This window comes from Podarcis tiliguerta (assembly GCF_965153285.1).
Source record: "Podarcis tiliguerta genome assembly, chromosome: 2".
NCBI lineage: Eukaryota > Metazoa > Chordata > Lepidosauria > Squamata > Lacertidae > Podarcis > Podarcis tiliguerta.
Window position 1 is genome coordinate 50,800,412 of NC_139535.1, and position 22,687 is coordinate 50,823,098.

The following is a 22,687-nucleotide window of genomic DNA, read 5'->3' on the forward strand; positions in this document are numbered from 1 at the left end:
AATGCCTCCTTCTTTTAGAATGGCAATGGCTCCCACCTGAAAGGTGCCTGAATTGAGTTCTGGCGAATTCCCCTTGGAAATCTCTCATTTTGCCTCCTAAGACCCAGCAATAAGCAGGCAATGGGATTAGTTATTGGCCAACTGCATCTTTGGCATAGGAAGAAACAGACTGGAGATAGACCCTGTGCCATCTCCTTAAGGGGTTAAGATCTTGACTTCAAGAAACTGAACTATTGAGACCTGCCCCACTGCTAATCCATCTCACCCCATTGTGCCTGTCATCGCAATTGCTCACTCATCATTTTCTATCAGGTTGAGCAGGTTTGGGGCCCCCAAGAGAGAGCCCCTGCCTTGGGAGACGTGGATCTCATTTGTGAGGAGAGGGAAAGTTCAGACCCAAAGCATAATATTTTTGCATTTCATCTGATTTCAATTTTGACGGCTGCCTTTAAGTTATTCCGCTTGCTGTTGTGTTTTGAGTGGAGAGGAGACAGCAGGGCGGCAGAGTAAGGGGGCTTCGGCAAATATTTGCACGCAACCTCAACAGGCTGTTGTGGAAACAACTTTCCCTCCAAAGAGGGAAACCATGCTGTTCCCATGTGATGCCCTTCCCCAAACATCTCATTGCACCATGTGGATGTTTGCACTGTGGCGTAAGGAGCGCAAGTCAGAATTATGCCACTCCACACCTGGATTGATTTATCCGGCGGGAGAAAATGTCCAGCGTGACATACAAGCTTTGGGGCCCAACTTGATCCAGGTCAAATCCCAGATGTGACTGGGCTGTGTCTATTCCAGGAGGCTTTGATCACACCTGTGTTTCATATTCTTTGAACAACATCCCCCACCAGATATTATTGGGTTCTGAGCATGCCCTGTCTACCTGTACAGTGTATGGAGAAGCAGATTCAAATGAATATACAAGAACACCATTACCGAGTCAAACCAGCCGTCTCCCTAAGACACAGTTGTTTCTTTAGCCAGTACCAGATGCGTAGATCAGAGGAATTGTAACACAGCGCAGAGCAACAGCACAAGAGTACTGTGGTTTTCCACCAAGCCCTCCCTAGTGGTCTCCCAACATTTGGTTTTGCTTTTTTGACAGCTGCAGCAAATTGAGTGGATGTTTCCCACAAGCTGACCACAGTTATTCCAGGATCTTTCCCCCTTCCTCCAAGTGTTTTCAACTAATTCAGGTCTCAAGAATATTGTACGTGTATAGCGAGAAGTATTCCACCCCCTTGATATAATCGTAGTTGGAGTCTCTCCACTGCTACCAAAGTGACCAATGTGAAACGTCCACTGCCTGCTTCTTTCAGCCTTGCGAAGTTCTTTCCAGTTTGCTTTAGAGGGACCAGTGCTTAATGCTTCTGCCAACCTTCACATCCCTTTCCAGGTTCTTAATACAGATGCGGCAGAACATAGGGCATACTCTGCTGTGTACATTTCACACTGAAACCAGCCACTGGCAGCTTTTTTATTTTTTTGGAACCAATTTTTGTTACCAATTCAGCACACTCTTTTACGTCACGACTATCTCACAATGTGAACATTTCAGATGAAAGGTATTTCCTCTCTGCCCCCCCCATCCATTTGTCGGCCACTGATGTCCATTCAAGGACACACTGTTAGGGTTTTCTGCTTGTTTGTTTTGCAAACACGGGAATAATCAAACCAATCCTCTAGTCCAGCAGGCTGCATAGTCCCTGCATGGGCTTCTCAGCAGAAAAGTGGGAAGCGTAACAGATCATCCTCTGGCCTTCCCCCACACCCCTTACATATTTGCAGCACAGAGAAGGGCTTTATAACTGCCATGGGTGCATCCCTTTCTTCCTCAACCTCCTCCTTAATTAGTAAGCACACTACTAATCAGTTCAGTCATTTCATATTCATTCAAAATTGCTGGATAAATGCTATCTGTGCTTTGAAACTTGTGACATACTCTGAAAACTCTCTTCTTTGAGCATATTTGCCAACGTGATTCCTGAAACCAAAAAGTAATGGATAAAACAGCAGCAGCCAGCAGCCAAGTACTTAGGGATTTGCATTGCCCCTTTCTGCACCAAACTGCAGCAAACACTACAATGCAGATAGTGCCCTGTAAAGCGGGAATCAGCCTTTGCCAGAGGATAGTCAGGTGTAGGGCGCCATCTGGTGGAAAACAAATAAATTATGGTCTCACATCTTCCTCAAGGAACATTTTATCACATCAACAAAACTGAACACATTTTGAGTTTTTGAAATCTGAATATATTTTAATACCTTCGTCCTATTTTTGTTTTAAAATCATGTTTGTATATTTCTGGTCTTTTGACATGGAATACTGTAAGCAAATTTGAAGTTTTCTAACGTTTCTAAATCGGAACAAGCTTGTTATTATTTTCATTTAGCCAGCAAGCAGATTAGATAATTTAAGACTACAGAGGGCCAGGTGTCAAATCCTCAAAACCCCAAACAAATAAGCCCTTAGACATAATCCACAGGGGAATGTAGAACTCTCAGCATTCAATGATCATTTTAATTATCTCCATATTCATACCTTACACACCTTTACAATTTTTTGTTGGCCTGCAGTACTTAATCTTCTCAATGTGAATAAAAATATATATATGCCGAGATATGCATCTTATGGTGGAAGCTATGCACATTTAGGGTTTCTACCTGTGCGAAGGTGTGCTTACGAAGTGATAGGGAGATGTAGACACAATCAGCACAAACCACCAGGAAGTTTAATGGCACTTGCAGAGGAGAACTTACTGGTTGATTGCGCACTTTCAAGTTAAGCATTATTCAATGTGACATACTATATATGCTGTACTGCCAGGTTCCATATACCTTACTTGCTAACCTAAGAGAGGGAGGAGTGCAGGGACGGTCCATCTTGCAAGCAGCGCCTCCCTTTCCCCACCAGAGGAAGCAGCTTGTGCAATGCAGGGAGATCCATGCTCCCTGCACTTTTCTCAAATGAGAGCAAAAACATTGCAGGTGTGGAAGGCTCCTCCTCCTGTGCAATGCAGGCATTGCTGACTATGCAGTCTGTGCCACTATTAAGGCTTTTCGCTCTACAAGGAAGCCACGCTTAAAATTGTCAAATAAATTTACATGGGATGGGATGTGGCACCTTGAATCCCAGAGGCAACACCCCTTTGGGATTCAAACAACCACCTGCCGTTTTTTGCTTCTTCTTCACTAAACTTATTTGAGAGGAGGGGCAATATACCTCCATAAAGAGGTGATGTTATGGGGATGAAGATCAAGGCAGCTCTATAAACATAGGTTTACTGATGCAAATGTACACATAGTTCCCACTTGCCAAGAGGAGGATCGTATCACAATATTTACATTATGTATCCCTCTCCCTTGTAGTCATTCATTAACTTCTCATATTGCCATTCATAAAGGTAGCCATTCAACTCTTTGTCCAAGGCAGCAGTCTTGTGAACACGTACCAAAGAGTAAGCCTCACTGAAAACAGTGGGAGTTATTGCCAAACGTGCTTAGGATTGGGTTGTAAAACAAGCATCTTGCGGGTTTTTTGCTTTAGGGTTTGTAAAAGTATCCTGGTTTATAGGCCTACTCTGGCATCGGGGAATTTTGGGATATGAAACTTAAAGTGAAGCCCATTTTCTTCCTCATTATACTCCAGTGGATGATATTATACTGATACTAGCAAGGACATATGTCAGATTAAAGCATCATGCCGTTATCCAATCTATTGCTCAAGCCGCATGCTGGTAACAGGGAGATGAAGGGGCAGGTATTCCTCATTACTTAAGTACATGTTGATCTACAATGTCAGCGACTGTGAGAATAGTTTCTAGGGAATTTGCTGGCAATTCCAGATGATGTTATCAAATATCATGTAAACCTGAGGATGCGGAATTATATTGTAGCATAATGTGAAAAACGATCTTTCCAAGCAAGGGCAAGTTTTGCTAAAAGCATCATAAAGTAGTGTTGCTCCCTTGGAGCGTTCTGGGGCGGGGAGGAGATGGCTGTCCTTTATGGCTGAATCTTGTTCACCCAGCCCTTACCTGCATGGGAATGGCAAGTGTCAGCAGTAACTTGTTACAGTTCAGCAGAAAATTAAGGCACCATGCTGCAGCCAGCACCTCTGCTGTTAAGTCCCAAAGAGTGGATATCCAGAGAGACACCCATCCCCACGTCAATCCTCCTTTGGTGTGTGGGGAAGGCAGGTTCCAAGTAAGGCAATATTAATTACTCTCTCCCTCAGCAAACCTGCCTTTTCCTTCATCTTCACCAAGTTCTGTAGGAAGATCTCATGTGGCAAAGTGCCCGTGGCAACATTTCACGCCCTGCTACGAGTGAGGGGCACAGAGTGTGTAGATTTGCCCAACACCATACAGCATATAATGGTGGTAAAACAGAGGCTTTTCCATGGTGCCTGGACTCCCACTGAAAATATGAGATTGCTGGATCTTTGAGAACTAGGCATGCCTTGTAGCAGAGAAAACCAACTAGGTGTCAAGAGCATCAACCCGCAAAAGGAAAGAAGGAACCGGGGGGGGGGGGAGCTCGATTAATCCTGCAGCTTAGGACTTACCCTGCTTTTCCAGTTGCTTTGGCCTTGGGTTTGGTATGTGGAGAAGGGAATCACATGGCAGAAGGGTGCAGCATTGGTGTTAAGGGGAGAAGGCGGTGAAAGGAGCCAGTGACAAGGCAATAACGTTCTGCCACAAAACCCAAGGAACCTCAGTGGTGAGAACCTCAGTCCTACAAACCTGGTGCGTGAGGATTATCCTTTAAAACGCAACATGGGCAGCTGGTGATGATAAAGAGCTGGAGCTCTGGGACCTGATGCAGGAGCTGTGCAAACAAGGGTCTTGACTGTAAGTGCTTTGGTAAGGAGCAGAGAAACAGTTGCCGACGCCTACAGAGCCCCACTTTATATGTACTGGTGTAAGTGTACATTTCTGCTTCCAACATGCTTTGCCCCCCTTGTGTACCACTCAGGGATGCTGGAATGCAACAGTCTGCTTTGGGTGTGATCTCAGCAAGCCCTAGCCCTCAATCAAAACATCTAAGGCCTACGTCCCCTCTAGCAGGGTCCCGTCTCAAAATAGGAAGCAATGCAGGTTTTCAGCTTCTCTCTCTCTCTCGTTCTTTGGTTTCTCTCTCCCTTGGACTGCTGCCTTCTGCTCTGCCTGCCCCTATTCAGGCCTCTGCTTGCAGAGGAAGGACACTGGCCAGTGCAGAGATGAGATGGGCGTAGATCTCAATCCCACGAAGGAAGACCTGCTCATTCAGGAACTCGTTGTGGTCATGCAACAGCACAGGGGTGCGGTTCATTGGGGAGAAGCCGATAGCCGGGTGTCCTGCCTGCAACACAGTGGGGGGAGGAGGAGACAGGAGAAGCTCAACCAAAGTACTGGAAGAAATCAACTGACAAGATAAATGCACACAGGATATGCACTTGCACTCACCGCTCTGATATAGCGGCTGTCTGTGGCAGCAGGGAAGATCTCGCATTGCAGCTTCATGTTCCTGACAAAGACAGAGATACTATGACAGGGGAGCTCCCATTGCTAAGCTAGGCTTTTCTTTCTCCTGCCATGGAGGCTCCAAGCTGTCTGAAGGCGGGATTCAGATGGTGAGAATTTTTAAAAATGGAGCACAGGGGACCTCGGATGAACAGAATGGGAGACGTTGGGAAGGGTGAGGATAACTGGGCCACTCTCCTGTTCTCCATACTGATCCCTAGGGGAGTCTTTTTCTGAATGCCTTGAATGTTAGGTTTCCCCCCTCACACATCCCTCCCTCCAAAATGATGTCGTGTTTACAGTTCCTTCTGCATCCGGCAGGTGAAAACAGCCACCAGCCTCCGCAGGAGTCTTCAGAAGAGTGAGTGTGAGAATGGGGGGAATGAGGCGTCTTACTCACATGTCCCTGCAGGTGCCACTGAACGCCTTCCACCAGGGGTCAGATTCCTCTGTGGAGGTCACCGACTGATCCGTGTATTTCTAGCCCAAAGAAAAGGGTAGAGGGTGAAGCTTGGAGGAGGCAACAGGGCACCTACAGTGCAGGAGACTTGTGGCAAGGGCTCGGCAGAAGCGGCAGCAGGAGTGCGAGAGGTTGAGGGAGACAAGGCAGAACAGAAGGGCAGCCATATTGAGAGAGGAGAGGCCCAAGAGGGAGATGGAGGAGAGAGGGAGAGAGAGAGAGAGAGAGGTGGCAGCAGCAGCCGCAGCAGCACAGGCGGCCATGTAGCCATAAGCCAGGAACTGAGCTATGCGTCTAGATCTAAGGGGGTGGCAACAGGCTGCTGGAATATTCCCTCGTCTCCACAGTTACCTGGTGGAACTCATAGCTAACACCTTCCCCAGCCGCCCGGCACCAGGCTGTGAGCTGCTCCTCAAATGCCTGCAGAGCAGAAACAAAGCAACATGGTTATTTATTTCATCCAGGAATTGCTTCCTGTGAAACATCTTGAATCTGTTTAACAATAAAAACATCATCAGCAAAAACATATAAAAGTCATTTCAGATGTAATAACAGATAACAGACCGGATTTTTTTTTTTTTTTTTTTAAACCCAACTTATAAGGCTTGTTTAAGAAAGCACAGTCTTCAATAGGTGCTGGAAAAATAGAATCTCTCTGATCTGTACGTAGCAGAAAGGAGGCCAAGGGGTAAATACTGCCGCACTAAAGGCAATGTACATTGTACAGAAAGGACCTCCTGATGAAGCAGTATCTGGAGAGGGTTCTCTCCCGCAGAGTGATCAGCTGGGTGTAAAAGGGGTTGGTTGATCTCAGAATGATTATGATTTCAATTTATCCCACAGTCCTCCTAACTCATCCCAGAATCCTCTGCACTCCTTCCTGCCATTCTTACCCCCACAAATATAAAAAATCAAATGCTCCTTAAGCTTAACCACTGATCCAAGGATCCATGCTGGCTTAGAACCATGCCAGACCTCAGAGGCTTTCCTCAACTGCTTCCCCAACTGGCTCCTTCCTCTCTTGCAGCCTCTGAAGGCGGGTCCTGCAACTGGAGATGATCCTTCAGGGCAAGGAGGGAAAGTGGAATGGGAGAGTCAGCAGGGCTCTTGGATGTACCTTACAGACAAAGAAATCAGCCCCTTCAAATCCCCTAATCATAACCAGAAAGGGTTGCAAGGTGCTTTCATGTGATCAATGATAACCAATGCAAGACAAAAAAATTTATAACATTTCGTAATATTTTATAGGATGTCTCAAACAATTTTAATGTAAGAAGCTTAGGAACGGGAGCTCTAGGTGACACAGTCCAATGCAGGAAGACTAAACATACACTCCCCAGCCATTTCCCAGTAAGCATATTCCAGGCAACACCCCACAGCCTGAAAATTAGTCACCATTCCCCTACCTCTTTCCTTTCTGTCAGTAGCCAGATACTGTACCTTTAAATCTACTGTGGGAGGGATGCGGATGTCAAAGGCAGCAGACATCTCAGAAGGGACCACATTGAAGGAGATGCCCCCATTAAGCATGGTCAGGTTGAGGGAAGTGACGTCACCCAAGGTAAGGTGCTTCTCTGATTTCAACCTGCAATAAACAAGGGAGAAAGACTTTCACCCCACATCTTTGAAACTCTGCACTTAATTGCTCCCTAAGTCCCAAGGGTGAAGAAACAGGAGGCTAAAATCACTGTTCCAAGTATTGGCAGGAACAGTGGGCATTTTCAATCGTCAGAGCAGCTAACATTCCTGCCCAGAAGAAGCGGAGTCCAAATGACAGGTGACTCATACAGCAGCTTACAAGTGGTCTTGGAAACATAGACATGTTCCACTGCAAACCTCTTGTCTCAGGAACAATGAGTGCCACTAATGCTGGGATAGGGGACCAGAGCTCTTCCAGATGTAGTTGGCCTACAACTCCCATCATCCCTCACCACTGGCTATGCTGGCTGGAGCTGGTGGAAGTTGTAGTCCAACAACATCTGGAGGGCCATGGGTCAGTCCCCTCCCTGCAATAAAGCTTCTCTGCCTTTGCCCAGCAGGGCTGTTGCTCATGGGCTCTATTACAACCTGAATGTTGCTCAACCCACGCAGATGGCAACGAGTCACACATCAGTGTGGCCCAATCAATAATGCTAGCATCAGTCCAAAGGGAGGGTTCTATCTCAGTTACGAGGACAAACTTAAGGACTGAAAGGCCTTTGCACATTAGAAATGGTCGCCAAATAAATAGCAAACAAAAGTGAGCCATAGAGAAGGTCAGGAGAAGTCCCCTTCCCAACGCAGTCAGGCTTCCCATAGGGGCTCCTTTTTCTCCTCACCTTTGTTTCTCACGCTCTCTAAACTCCAGGAAGGAAGTAATCACTCTGTGCTATGGGCAAGAAAGCAGAAAAGTCAATTCAGCAATATGGAAACATAGATACATATTCTAATGAGCAAATGTTTTTCAAGGTGGCCCAGCAGCTGGATGGCACCAGGCTTGTGTAAAGAAAGGTCTATGAAAACAGACCTCAGCTCGGATGGCTGAAGGCATTGCTTTTAGATCTAAGCAAACAATTCTGTCCCCTGCCAAACAAAAGCAGCCTCACCTCCCATGCCACTTCGCCCCTATTCCTAATCTCTTACCATCTTTTCAGCAGCTGTGTTCTCAATGAATCTGGATCCATGCCCTGGGTTCCCTTCTACCTTCACTTTAATCCCTGCAAAGTATTCAGAGGAAGCACAAAACGTGAATGATAAGCAAGGTAGTCAAAGCAACACCTTGATGCCCAACTCCTACAGTAAGTGAGAACCACATTCAACAAATCTTTTAGAGGAAGCGTGCCATGATCCAAAGGATCAACATGCACAAAGAAGAGAGAATAGTATTGGAGTGTTGTACAGACCCCCATGGCTGACGAGCAAAACAGCTTCTGCAGTTGACTAGTGGGCAGGAATTGTTGCTGCAAAAGCCGCTGCAACCTAGCTGCACACATCATTTGCATCCATATTGCATACACTGTTTCTCAACTTATATGGGGAAATGGCATAATTTATACTTTAAGAGCCCCATTTTTAAAACGTAGCATGCCCAAACAAACGAAAACAAAACTGCATGCAAACTGTAGTGCAACGTTTTGCATTACAGTGAATTTTCAAAGAACAAACAGAAAGGTTCCATGGGTAGGCAAACAAAGGCCTGGGGGCCAGATCCGGCCCAATCACCTTCTCAATCCAGCCTGCGGATGGTCCGGGAATCAGCGTGTTTTTACATAAGTAGAATGTGCCCTTTTATTTAAAATGCATCTCTGGATTATTTGTGGGGCATGGGAATTCATTCATTATTTTTTTTCCAAAATATAGTCCGGCCCCCCACAATGTCTGAGGGACAGTGGACCGGCCCCCTGCTGAAAAAGTTTGCTGACCCCTGGTATTCCTACAAATGGAGTAGGAAGGGTGGGATTCATACATCTGTCCTAGTTTCCATATAACCTGAATCCATGTCAAAAGTAGGTACAAGAAAAAAAGTGTTTCCAAGTTGTAAAAAGCCCCTCAGTATTCAGAAATGCTCTGTTGCGTAATACTGAGTGGATATGCTTGGTGGTGGGAAAGTAGGATTTTTTTTACTATCGTGGAGTAGACCCTATAAGATTTTCTTCCATTATCTCTCTAGCAGTTGTCCACATCAATGGGTGAACAATAAAACTCTTTCCATTTGTGGGCATCATACTATGAGGGCAACAGGGATGGGCTAGAGCACCATAGGAATAAATTGAGGAAGAGCAAAGGAGATGGCAGTAAGACAGCAGATGAGACATTGGACTGTGGCAGTATCCCAAAGAGAGGGAGCCCGAAAGCAAGCATGGGTGACGGGGAGAAAATGTGAGGCAAAGCCATCTAGGAAGGGGAATAAAAGCAGCAAACTATAGTAAATCAGCTTTATGGCAATGTTACCATTCGTATATCCAACAAATGGCGGATATACTGTTACCTTGCTATGAATCCCCACTCCCTTTTACAGATATAAGGCAGGGAATGCTGGCAATCACACTTATACGATCTGTTAACACTCACATGTGAATGCCGACTTTCAGACATTCACTGCAAAATTATCCAAATTCACAAGTTACAAGCCCTTACTGAAAATCCCAAGGTTTAAAAAACCACTCAAGGAAGGAGGGAGGCTTAAAATTCCAAGTTGATTCCAGTGATGTTAACTGTGACTAAAAATCCACAGATTCGAATCTACTGTGAAAGTGAAAAACAGCTGTGGCTAAGAATTATGAAGTCCCAAACCAATTTCAACAGGATGCTGGTCTCATTATCTGCTCTGGCTCCTCCATAAAGCCCTGAAAGCTCTAGGAAGGTTTTACATGTGTGACTATTTTACGGTGAAGACATGGGTATGGCAAAACTCCAGAAACTACTCAGAAGAATTCGTGACTTCCCCGTGAAAGAGGCTCAACAATTCTTTCTTTCAAAAGACATTATCTCTCCCAAGATCTGTATTGAAAATGCAAGCAAACATCATGTAAGACCAGAAGTAGCCATGAGGGAACCACAAACAGAGACAAAAATCCAAACACACAAACATAGAAGGAATCCCGGATTGTACTCACACCACGGACATTTTTCGCCATAGAATACAGTGAATGTGTCTGTCGGGTTTGCCAGGCCTGGGGGAAGAGAGAGAAAGGAATTAGGAAACAACACATTTAGCTAGAAAACACAGTAGGCTTTCTGAAGCGCCTTTTGACCAGGAAACAGACTGTCAGCAAAGTGGCTGAGAATTCATAAATCTCATGCAAGTGAGTTCATCATTAGCCTTGCACCAGTAAAACAAAATCTTCACCACTGTATGCCCCTTTTTGACAGTAAGCCTGTGACCTAACAGAATCTCATTCTCTCTCTCCCTCTCTCTGGCAATGAGAGAGGAAGTATGCCCAGGTTAAACTGAAGCAAGGGTAAAGCAAAATGTATGGGCTGGTTCCCTCATACACTCAAGTCCAAAATAGCTTCCCTGACGGGAGCCTCACCTTCATCCAAGGCAAAGCCAACATTAAGCGTTGCAAACTCAGGACGCTTCACAAACATTTCCATCCCCTTGTGGCCCCCGATCTCTTCATCTGCAGGGGAGGGAAAAGAGACTAGGTAAGTGAATCACCAATCGCCACATAAACACCTTTGCTTTCATTCTCCAGAGACCAACCACATCTCTCTCTGCACTTGAGAGTCAAAACGGGCCCAAGAGCTTATGGCAACTCACAGTTCCCTATGGGAACCTGGAGATATTTCACTTGTGGCGATTCAGCTCACAGTGATGATCCACCTTAGCAATGACACAGAGATTTGTGATGTTCAAATTGTTTCCTGCTGTGTAGCAGGAGCCAGTCAGTCTGCTCAGGAGAGCCAGGAAACTGCAGACTGTACTAATACTGAAAAGACTGCAGAAATAGCAGGTATCAGTATCTGGTTACCTGGGCTGCAACAGAGGGCCAGAAGAAACATGCCATTGGAGAACGGTGCTTGGATCTCCTCTGATGTATTTTTATTGAATTAAACCTATGTGGTTATATGTTGCAGAGAAGGGAGGTGGACATGAACCTATACTGCAGTTAATAGCAGCAGTTTGTGGGGATGTGGGGAGTGATTAAGTCATGGAAGTAGTGTGAAGTGAAAGGGTTAAACACCCACCCCTCCAGTGGCATGGTCTCAACCCAAATTGGGAGGCACCATGATTGCTTTTAACCACAAAAAGGGCATAAGGAGAGAACACAGATTTTCCATTTACATCCAGTCAGGCCCAAAATCCTCGGTTGTGGTACATGCATCCTCTGCAGGTGCCCTCTAGTGTTCCAAGGATGGAACAAGAATGGCTGTCAATTAAAGGATCTAGAAGCAAAAACCTTGTTTGGGACAGCTACAAAGACCACATAAAGAAAAGCCCAGCTGGACTACAGGACTACTTAGTCCAACAGCCTATCCCCACAATGGCCAACCAGATGCCTCTGGGAAGTCTGCAAGCAAGACTTGAGTGCAACAGCGCTCTCCCCACTTGTGATCCCCAGCAACTGCTATTCAGAGGCATCCAGTCTCCAGCAGCGGAGGAGGAACAGCCGCCGCCAGTAAAGGTAAAGGGACCCCTGACCATTAGGTCCAGTCATGACAGTCTCTGGGGTTGCGGCGCTCATCTCGCTTTATTGGCCGAGGGAGCCGGCGTACAGCTTCCAGGTCATGTGGCCAGCGTGACTAAGCCGCTTCTGGTGAACCAGAGCAGCGCATGGAAACGCCGTTTACCTTCCCGCCAGAGAGGGATTGAGAGGGGATTGAGGGCAGTCAATACAGTGAAGGTTTGTATGGCAGGGATTAAAAGGTTGGGTTGACTTGCCTGGTGTAATTTGCAAGCTGAGAAGGGAGGGGAGGGACACAAACTTCTACTACTTCAACTGTCTTTTGGGAGGGAAGTCTAAGGAAAGAGGAGGGCTGGCCCTTTTAAAGCTCATTCAAAGGGGTTGAGGGAAATATGGAAGGAGGAGAAACTATTAGGGGCAAGAAATACAAGTAAATGGGAAAGAATAAGCCCATGGTCAACTCACCTGGGACGAAACTCATATGAACAGTACGTGGGAACTGTCTCCCTTCGGCTTTCAGTTTCCGGATGGCCTCTATGTACCTGGAAGGAAAGGAGCCTTATTTAGTGGCTGATGATACCCCTGGGACAACCAAGAGATGCTTGGCCTACACCCAGTCAGGATCATGCACAGGTGCAGGAATGATAAAGGAGGGTGGGTTTTGGGGGGGGGGTGACTGGAAGCTAGCTGAAGCCTGGATCAGAATCCATTGACTTCTAAGATATACCATACAGGGCAGAGCAAGACAAGTAATTTGTATTAACCACACATTAATAAGAATTTGGGGGTGCTCCTGGTTCTGCCTTTATTGCTAGAGGCTCAGGTAGCCTTGGTAGCTATGAATGCTTTTTACCAGCTACAGCTAGTCCGCTAAATATGGCCATTCTCATAGTTTGGCCCCAGTAATTCATGCATTGGTAATATGCTCTACATGGGGTTACTCTTGAGCCTGGTCTGGAAGTTCCAGCTAGTGCAAAATGCTGCAGCTAGAGTGTTGATGCAAACGGACTATCACCCAACACACAACTCCAATGCTCAAAAGCTTGCACTGACTGGCTATATGCTGTTCAAGGTTCTTATATTAATTTACAAGGCTTTTACAACTTGGATCCAGGATACCTCAAGGACTGCCTGGTTCCATAGATTCGTGTCCGACCACCGATGTCTTTGAGGGAGCCACCATCAGGGATCCCCCATGGCTCGGATGCACAGTTTGTAGCTACCAGAAGCTGTGAATTCAGTACATGGGCGTAGCCAAGGAGGGGGCAGGGGGGCAGCTTCTCCCCCCCACACACAATCAAGTAAAACAATAGAAATACTTAACTAACTGACCAATCATGTCAGTCCTGCCCCCTCCCCCCGCAGCAAATATCCTGGCTATGCCCATGCGTCAGTCCTGTCAGCTTCATTTTATGGAACTTCCTTCCAGTTGAGATCAGACGGGGTTCCCCTCCCTGTTGGACTTCCGATGACTACTGAAGACTTTTTTTAATTCAAGCAGGTATTTTAACTCAATTCTGATTTTATGGTTTTAGATTATTTTTATTTTTATCGTGTTGAGATACTTGTATACTGCTTACTATGTAATTAAGCAGCACATAATGTAATAAAATAAAAACAAAATGGCTACAAAAGTTATACAAAACTTTGCTACTTGCAGGATTTAACCACCCACATACTATTCAGGCAGCATTTGTGTGTATTAGCAGTCTATCTATTCCTGTTTACCTTTGGGGCACTGAACCCATTAACATTTAACCCAAGGCACACTGGCCAATCAGGATTAAGTTTTCCACTGACTTCTGGATCCTCTAAAGTGCACTAACTGAAATGATCACTCTATACAAACTACGATAAAGGTAAAGGTAAAGGGATCCCTGACCATTAGGTCCAGTCGTGACCGACTCTGGGGTTGCAGCGCTCATCTCGCTCTATAGGCCATGGGAGCCGATGTTTGTTCACAGACAGCTTCCGGGTCATGTGGCCAGCATGATTAAGCCGCTTCTGGAGAACCAGAGCAGCACACGGAAACACCATTTACCTTCCCGCCGGAGCGGTACCTATTTATCTACTTGCACTTTGATGTGCTTTCAAACTGCTAGGTTGGCAGAAGCTGGGACTAAGCAACGGGAGCTCACCCCATTGCGGGGATTCGAACCGCTGACCTTCTGATCAGCAAGTCCTAGGCTCTGTGGTTTAACCCACAGCGCCACCTAGGATGAGATAATCTTCTCAGTCATGTGTCTTCTCCCCCACCATGGATGGACTTACTGGATAGAAACACATTTCATATCTTGGGCTCCACGTGCATAGATGTTCCCCTCAGAATCCTTGAAGGCTGAAAACGGATCATAGCGCCAATATTCCTGTGGGAAGGAAAACAGCACAGAGCACCTCAGGAAGATGGGAGTGATGGGAGGACATGAGGCACTGAAAATGTGACATCCTGGCTATTACAGCACAGGGGAAATCCTATGTATTTTGAATATTAGGAGCAAATATATGAGATCTTTGATTCCTCAACTCCTTTCTGGACAGACTCTAAAATATTATGTCAGACACTGAAGTACTATCTTTCGATCAAATCACTTCCATATAACAAAGGCAAACAGGAGTATTTCCCCACTGTGATAGCTTGAGTTGTGATAGCAAACTGATACCTGTAATGTTGCCATTGGCGGACGAAGGTGGGGGCGGGGGGGAGCGGTCCACCCCGGGTGCCATCTCTAGTGGGTGACAAAATCCCCCTGTGTGGGTCTTCGCAGTGGCGCTCCTCCCATGCTAGGCATCTCGTGTACCCCGGCAGGTTGTGCTGGCACCCTCAATGGGCATTGCTCGCACCCACTGATCCCCCTTTCTTCCTCTCCTCTCCCCCCTCCATTATTTACTTGCCTGCCTCCTTCCCATCTTCTCCCCTGCCTGCCTGCAAGCGTCCTGGTGGTGCGCCGCTGGCGGCAAGCCTCCCAGGACGCGCAAAGGCAGACGGGCAGCGCTTTCACAAATGGGGCCTCCTGCTACTGACGTGCCACAGATGTGCAATTTCTGTTCTCATCCTGGGGCAAAGTTCGCAACCCGAGGTACTACGTCCGGTTTAGTGGAGTTTGTAACCCGAAGTGTTTGTAACCCAAAGCGTTTGTAACTTGAGGTACCACTGTATTTTATAGTACAGTACATTGTTTATTGCTTTCCTTTTATGGATCAATGGTCTCGTAAGGTAGTAAAATTCATGTTAAATTTCTGTTTTAGGGGTTGTTTTTAAAAGTCTGGAACGGATTAATCTGTTTTGCATTACTTTCTATGGGAATGCGCACCTTGGTTTTGGAACGCTTTCGTTTTGGAACAGACTTCTGGAACAGATTAAGTTTGAGAACCAAGGTACCACTCTATTAAATAAACCATCTAGATGCCTACAGCTCTTTATTTCTCCCTGTAGGTGGCACTCTGCTGGTATAAAGCTGGGGACTAGAATAACGAAGAGGGCAGAGTTTCCTTGAGTTTAAATTATAGGGCTTACTCAAAGGTATCTTGCATCTCATCCCTCAACTGTTGTCATCCTAGAAAGTGTGAACTCTACGGTATGTATTACTAATCCCTCAGGATGACACAGGTGTTGATGTGAATGAAAATGCATCACACCAATATGAGCACCGTAACCTGTGTCCTCTAGATATTCTATATTCTTCTATATACAAGAAGCAAGCAAGGATTATCACGCTTCCCTGGGTCTTTCAAAGCATTCTGAAGGAGGGGGCACATTTGTACCACCAACACCCTTTCTGAACAGCAACATCACATGCAAGATGCAGAGACCTGAATCCCCTTCTAACCTCAAACACCGGCACGACGTCTGTATGGGAATTCAGCAGTATGGAGCGGAGATGCGGGTTTGTGCCTTTCCAGGTCAGGATGGTGATCACACGGCCAGGGCAGACCTGCAACAGAACACCAAGTCAAGTTGTGGGTTGCTCGTCCTGTCACTAGATCAGTATGAACAAAAAGCTCCGCAGATGGTTCCCAAGTACTTGGAAATTGTTTTTCTAAAGGTAGTAACCTCTCTGTGTGCAATCCAGAGAGGCAGCAAGAGGGGCTGATGGATGATGATGATGGGAGAGAAGCAGCCCTGTTCTGGCTCACACTCTTCTACCTTATTGTGGCTTGGACTTTATGGAGTTTCCATAGGGTCTTATTTTCTTCTCTGCAAATTGTTCCATTAAATTAAGGGAGAATACAACGGACAACAAGCGCACTGGAGCCTTAAGGTGGCTTTGTCTCAATTCAGGTTTCTGCAGCAGCCACTTGTGAGATGACAAGGCAGGAAAAACGTTTTAAAACTGCCACTTGTGGGGCAAATGGGTAGCGAGGGAAGCATTATAGGTGAGTAGTTTCTGTAGACTTGTTTGCAAGGCAGAGCACAGTGTGGGTTGTATTCCAACCAAGTTCTACGCAGAGTAGACCTACTGGAATTAATAAATCCGAGTCACTCGGGTCCATTAACGTCAATGGATCTACTCTAAGTAGGACCGGCATTGGATACAACCCTGTTCATTGTGAGTTAAAGAAACAGATGTGAGATACAGTTCCACAGGCTGAATCAAAATGAGCCTTGGAATACAGGCAAACAGAGTGTCTCCTTATGGCAAAATCATGCAGCCCCAATCTGCTTCTGCAGATCCAGGTCCATACCTGCAGTCCTCCAATGGCATAATAAAATGCAGTACTTTCCAACACAGAGAAGTTCCAGAGATCACTGGACGGAGTCCAGAACAGATACAGGACTCTGGGAAATTCATATAGGCTTATGGTTGCTAGTCCTTTTAAAGTACCCTTGACTATCATGATAAAGACTGGGGTAGAGGCAAACGCCAATATTTGAAACTGACCCATTTAAATTTTAACATTTTGGGGGATAATTAGCCTTTAACTATACATAGGAATAGAGAAAAGAACGCAAATCACTCCTTTTTTTAAAAAAAAAAAAAAGTTTTCGTTTTTGCATGGCATTAATTTGTAACAATAATCAGTCTAAATGCAGGCCCTAATGCAGGAAAGGTCAGGCTGGATCTGTTCAAGAATAGCCTGAGAACATGGTAATAAGAGATTAATGGGATAGCCAGCTCATGAAGAGATTATAGGCTGCACGAGGGCTGCAACAAATTATAAAACAGCCAATATGAGCACCAGCATTATCAGAATGCTTCCCGCAGCGTGGCTTAATCAGAAGGTTGCCTGAGAATAAATCTGAAGACCTTCCTCACCACCACTACCTTGAACCACACAAATCAAGGGGGCATAATTAATCAAAACTTGTTCAAGACTGCCTATGAAACCATTTATTTATTATGCTTCTATTCCACCCTTCAAGTCAGGCCAAGACATGTGGTCCTGAAGAGCTCTATATCAGGAATTCCTCCCTCTTCCCCGCCAAAAAACCCATTTGGCTCCACCCCAAGTCCTCCCTTGATCCTCAATTCTTCTTCCCCATGGCCTCCTTGTCTAGCATCTAGTCTAGCATCCTGCTCTCACAGTGGCCAACCAGATGCCTGTGAGAAACCTGCAAGCAGGACCCAAGCACAAAAGCTTCCTATGGTTTCCAGCAACTGATATTCAGAAGCATTAGTGCCTCTGACTCCGGATAGGAGGGGACACTCTGGATTTCTCTTTGTACAACAGAATGTTTTTTCCTATGCACACCCCCTAAATCTGTTCTAGGGGTTCCTCCAACCCTTTGGAAAAGATTCAGGGCACACACAAGGAAGGAAAGGGGGGGAGTCACATTGTGCAAGTGGAAATTCTTGCATTGGCAGGACTCATTAGGAGAATATGGCCCTCAGTCTCTTTGGAACCTCTGCTAGGCACTATTTTGGGTTATTAATTTGTGGCTCTCACTCCAGCCTCCGCACTAGGTGCTGGTATTGGACACCAGTATTGTAATAGAACCGGTGATCATTTGTGTAAAACATTATCACCAGCAGCAGAGAGGATTTACACGATTAACAAATAAGGAATGCCAACATTATTTCACCACTAGGATTGACTGATTACACTGGTCAACAACAAATTTGTTGTCTGCGTTTTTTCAGCTGATTTAGGATGAATCTGATGCGCTGAATCCAAAAATCACATTGATTTTGCTCAATCAGGTCAAGTTTTTGAGCTATGGCCACATGTCTTTTTTACGTTTTTGTTCACATGTACGCTTGTGTGGAGCATTTTAGAAGAAGTTGGTGGGGGTAAAATGCCTTGTCAAATAATTGTTTTGATTGGAAATGATTATTTTAATGACAAGAAGTATTCAGGTCCGATAGTTCTGGGTGATTATGTCGAAAAGGGATAAGTTTGAAGTCATAAAACCTCAAAATCTTCCATAAATTGGTCCAGCAAAGCATAAAGTTGGGGGATCAAAACTAAGTTAATGGGGCAGCCGCCTCACGAAGTATCCTGATCTTCAATCAGCACGTCGTCCTGTAGCTCATTGTGATGAAATTCCAGTGCCTATCTTCGGAGAACTTCCTGACATTAGTGACGAAGATGCCTCCAGTGTTGAAGGACATGAAGAAGTGGTTCTTGAAGATGATGCTCCACATCCATTTTCCCAAAAGGAGTTGAATGATCTAGTTCACGACCTCAGCTTGTCAAAGGACTCTGCCGAACTGTTGGCATCCAGATTGAAGGAAAAAAACCTCCTCTCCGACAGTGCTCACATCAGCTTCTTGCGCAACAGGCATCAAGAGTACCTCCGTTTTTTCTCGGAAGAGAAGGACTTGGTGTACTGTGCAGATATTGCGCAGCTTCTGCTGAAGCTTGGAGTGCCACAGTACGAACCCAAAGATTGGAGACTGTTCATTGACAGCAGCAAGCGATCACTGAAATGTGTTCTGCTACACAATGGCAACCAGTTTGCCTCTATACCCCTGGCTCACTCGAGTACACTGAAGGAGAACTATGAAGCGGTGAAGTATGTGCTGGAGAAAATTGGTTATGATCAGCATAAGTGGTTTATTTGTGTTGACCTGAAGATGGTGAACTTTTTGTTGGGACAACAGTCTGGCTTCACCAAGTACCCATGTTTTCTGTGCATGTGGGATAGTAGGGACCGTGCTCAGCATTACACGAAGAAGGACTGGCCTGTGCGGGAGGAACTGGTGCCTTGCAAAGAAAGGAACATCATCAACGACCCTCTGGTGGACAGAGACAGAATACTCTTCCCACCACTGCACATCAAGCTCAGCTTAATCAAGCAGTTCACCAAGGCTCTGGACAAGGATGGTGACTGCTTCATTTGCTTGTGCCAGGCTTTTCCAGGATTGACCATGGAGAAGTTGAAAGCTGGCATCTTTGACGGTCCTCAGATCCGTCAGCTCATCAGAGATCCAGAGTTCAGAAACTCAATGAACGAAGTGGAACTGGAAGCGTGGAAGGCATTTGTTCTGGTAGTGAAGAACTTTCTTGGCAACAATAAGGCCAGAAACTACGCAGAACTTGAGAACAACATGCTGACTGCTTTCAGAAACCTGAGCTGCAACATGAGCGTCAAGATGCACTACCTATTTTCACATATGGACCGGTTTCCTGAGAACCTGGGTTCAATGAGTGACGAGCAGGGGGAGAGATTCCATCAGGACATGAAAGAGATGGAGACCAGGTATCAGGGTCGCTGGGACGCAGTCATGATCGCTGACTACTGTTGGACTCTGAAGAGAGACCTCTGTGCTGCTGAGCATTCCAGGGGTTCCAAGAAACGGAAGTTCAAGCCCTGAAGTTTGAAAAATGGTGAAGCAACATGCAATTTACGTGTACTTACCTTTATCAATGCCCACCATTCAGTTTACAGAAAACCTGACCTGATGGAGAGAAACGGATGCCATTTCCTGATTCAGCACTGCAAAAATACCCTAAATCAGTTGTAGAAATCTAGACAACATTCAAAAAGTAAAAAATTGTTGCCCGGTGTTATCTGTATCTCAGGCCCAAACTGTCAATAATAAGTCTTCTCTGGAGAAGTGTTAAAGAGCACATTTCTGTGGCCACAAGGAAATAATAAGGGGTTGTAAACTTAATGCAGTGATTCCAACTACGGAATCTAAAATTGTGGTCTACATTTCACCCATGACTAACAGGAGCTTTGTGGACACTTTGCTCATGTGAATCCAACGCCATCTTCTTATTCCTGGTACTTAAAACAGATGGAAGTTTGACAGTGACAACAATCCAAGAATGTTAAGAAATCTCCCTCTTGCAGAGGTTAAGAGAATAAGCAGATGAGAAGGAATTTAAAAGACATGTACCGTTGGGATATCAAATTTGAGTCTGTGGTGGTGGAACTAGAGCTCCGCGTTATAATTCTTTAGGCAGTATAGTTTTACAGTTTTATTTATGCCTCTCATTTTGCTAGCTCGTTATTAATACTGATGTTTTGTTGTTTTTGCATCTGGTATGAATAGTTTTATTCATGCTCATTGTACCAAGCTCTGAAATGTGTCTTGGTCAAGGGAGGCCTAGAAGTACTTTAAATGAACAAACAGAACAATGTTCTTGAGAGCCAGTAACCATTTACTTTAGCCCAAAGCTTCCTGTAGGACAGGAGATTAATGGCACCTCCTTTCCCAAGTCATAAGCTTTGAGAGACTATGTAAATTGAGTAAATTGGAGATGGGTGATCAGACATCCTGACAGAACTGAGATGGGGCAATGGCCATCTCATTAATTACCTCCACTTTCTGACACTGTAGGCCAAGTTCGGAGCCTATTCTCTCCAGGAATTTCACTGCTGTGTCTGGAAGGAAAGAGGAGAAGCAGCTGTAAAAACCACATATCAATGAAATACATCGCTTTAATCTCCTTTCAGTCAATGACATTTATTTTACTTATGCATTTACTAAAAGCATTTATGGATTGGCCTTAAGAGACAGCCAGTGTGGTGTAGTGGTTAGAGTATTGGACCGAGATTGGGAGAGCAGGGTTCAAATCCTCACTTAGCCATGAAGCTCACTGGGTGACCTGGCACCAATCACTCACTCTCAGCCTGGTCTACCTCACAGGGTTGCTGTAAGGATAAAATGGGGAGGAAGAGGAAACATGCACACCACCTCAAGCTCCTTGGAGGAAAGACAACATAGAAATGCAATAATAAATACATAAAACCATAAATTACCAAGGCAGCATACAACATGAAGCAAATCAATAAAACTTACTCAAATTATCAGTGTAGCCTCTACAAAAAGCTGCATGTCCATTGTGCCCAATGCAGTATGAGCAGTAGAGCTTTCCCCCAGAGGTGGACAGCATATGGAGTTGAAGCATCGGATAAGGTTTTAAAATATTTTTGGGAATACATCTTGTTTGCATACCCTGGCTCTTACATGTTTCTTTGCAGAATGTCACAAAGGCCTCTTGTTTGAGCCCTCTGTTTCATATTAGCTAAAGCAGTTCTTTGTCTTAAGTATTTTCCACTGAACGTTTTGAATGATAGCAAGCATTACTGTATTATATTCTTATTTATTACTTGCTCTTCACCCCAAGGTGGGTTACAACATTAAAACACAGCATAGCACAATATTAAAACTTATAATTACAGACATAAGGGTGGTCCTAAAAACATACACCTCATGTCAAAAGGCAGGGTAAAGAGATGTAGAAAGAGGTATTCGGACACACAGTCAAAAGCATAAAATCATCTGGTAAATATGGTGCCATACTGGTTCTCTGAAGTCCACCCAGCACTCTGCCAGCTGAATCATAGTTATTCTCCTTTTTCTTGTCCAGAATTGTGAACCCCTGTTTTGCCTTTGGATAAAAACGCTGGAATGCTCTCCCATCACTGGGAAGGGGTGTCTTTAATATTTCTATGTGCAAGGAATATTTCCCAAAAAAGTGTAGAATTTTTGGGTGTCATTCCAGCATTTGCTTATATGGAAGGCTCTCTTGTATTGCAGTGGCAATAATGCAACCCTGAAATTGGCAGAAGCTGAGGCTTAAGGACAGAGGCTGATCTCTCACTCCACACTGGTTTTTGCAGATGGACACAGTTGGTTGGGCAAGGGGGAAGCAACAAGAGCAACCTGCACCTTTTCAAAAAAAAATTCTGAAGCCCAGTGTGTCAAGTAAAGAAAAGGCCTGTCTTGCCCTCCCCTTCCGCTATTCTTCTGCCTGACTATTGCTCTGAGGATTATTTTGACATATTTTGTCATTTAATCAGGAAAGGTTCTCAAGTCTTGTCAGTGCTGCTAATTTCCAATGCTTCCCATTGCACACTTTATATCCATCCATTCTCCCTGCCCCCCCCCCAAATTGACTAGCCAGTTTGACCAGCCAAGGCATGATAAGAAGTTAAAGCTTTCTAAAGATGGTAGGCCTGCATGGAGCAGCGTTGCCTTATTTTCCTTGTAGATTAAATCAAAAGTACAATTTCTGCAAGGACTACAGGGTCAACTGCATACTACTGACTGTGTCCAGAGAGCGTTAAGTGTTGTTTTTTTTGCAAAGCTAGCCCTCTCCTTCTGGCAGCCCCTCTCTATTTCAGAACCTTCTATGTGGGCCTCCTTGACCCAGTAGGGCAAAACAAACGGAGGGGGGTAAAAATCTTTTGCTTTCATTCTGTGGTTCCTCTCAGGAGTTTACTT

At 45.2% G+C, this 22,687-nt stretch overlaps 2 protein-coding genes across 3 annotated transcripts in view; one reads left to right on the forward strand and one right to left on the reverse strand.

The window, feature by feature from the left end:
* Positions 1-2,227: 2,227 nt before the first annotated feature.
* Positions 2,228-22,687, reverse strand: part of ACY1 (aminoacylase 1) — a 28,487-nt gene continuing 8,027 nt past the window's right edge. For both annotated transcript variants that reach the window (XM_083429489.1, XM_083429488.1), the window contains exons 3-15: positions 20,777-20,841; positions 15,896-16,000; positions 14,340-14,434; positions 12,534-12,610; positions 10,974-11,063; positions 10,557-10,613; positions 8,584-8,657; positions 8,280-8,329; positions 7,402-7,546; positions 6,313-6,381; positions 5,902-5,981; positions 5,445-5,505; positions 2,228-5,340 (exon numbers count right to left, since the gene is read on the reverse strand). In XM_083429489.1, the coding sequence (XP_083285615.1) occupies positions 5,176-5,340; positions 5,445-5,505; positions 5,902-5,981; positions 6,313-6,381; positions 7,402-7,546; positions 8,280-8,329; positions 8,584-8,657; positions 10,557-10,613; positions 10,974-11,063; positions 12,534-12,610; positions 14,340-14,434; positions 15,896-16,000; positions 20,777-20,841 (1,133 nt within the window). In that variant the 3' untranslated portion in view covers positions 2,228-5,175. The remainder of the gene's footprint in view (positions 5,341-5,444; positions 5,506-5,901; positions 5,982-6,312; positions 6,382-7,401; positions 7,547-8,279; positions 8,330-8,583; positions 8,658-10,556; positions 10,614-10,973; positions 11,064-12,533; positions 12,611-14,339; positions 14,435-15,895; positions 16,001-20,776; positions 20,842-22,687) is intronic.
* On the forward strand, positions 18,105-20,471 carry LOC310672868 (uncharacterized protein; the record flags this gene model as incomplete). The annotated part of the gene is made up of 3 exons (XM_083430521.1): positions 18,105-18,501; positions 18,884-19,751; positions 20,461-20,471. Exons 1-3 carry the CDS (start codon positions 18,481-18,483, stop codon positions 20,469-20,471), a joined length of 900 nt encoding a protein of 299 aa, XP_083286647.1. The 5' UTR covers positions 18,105-18,480.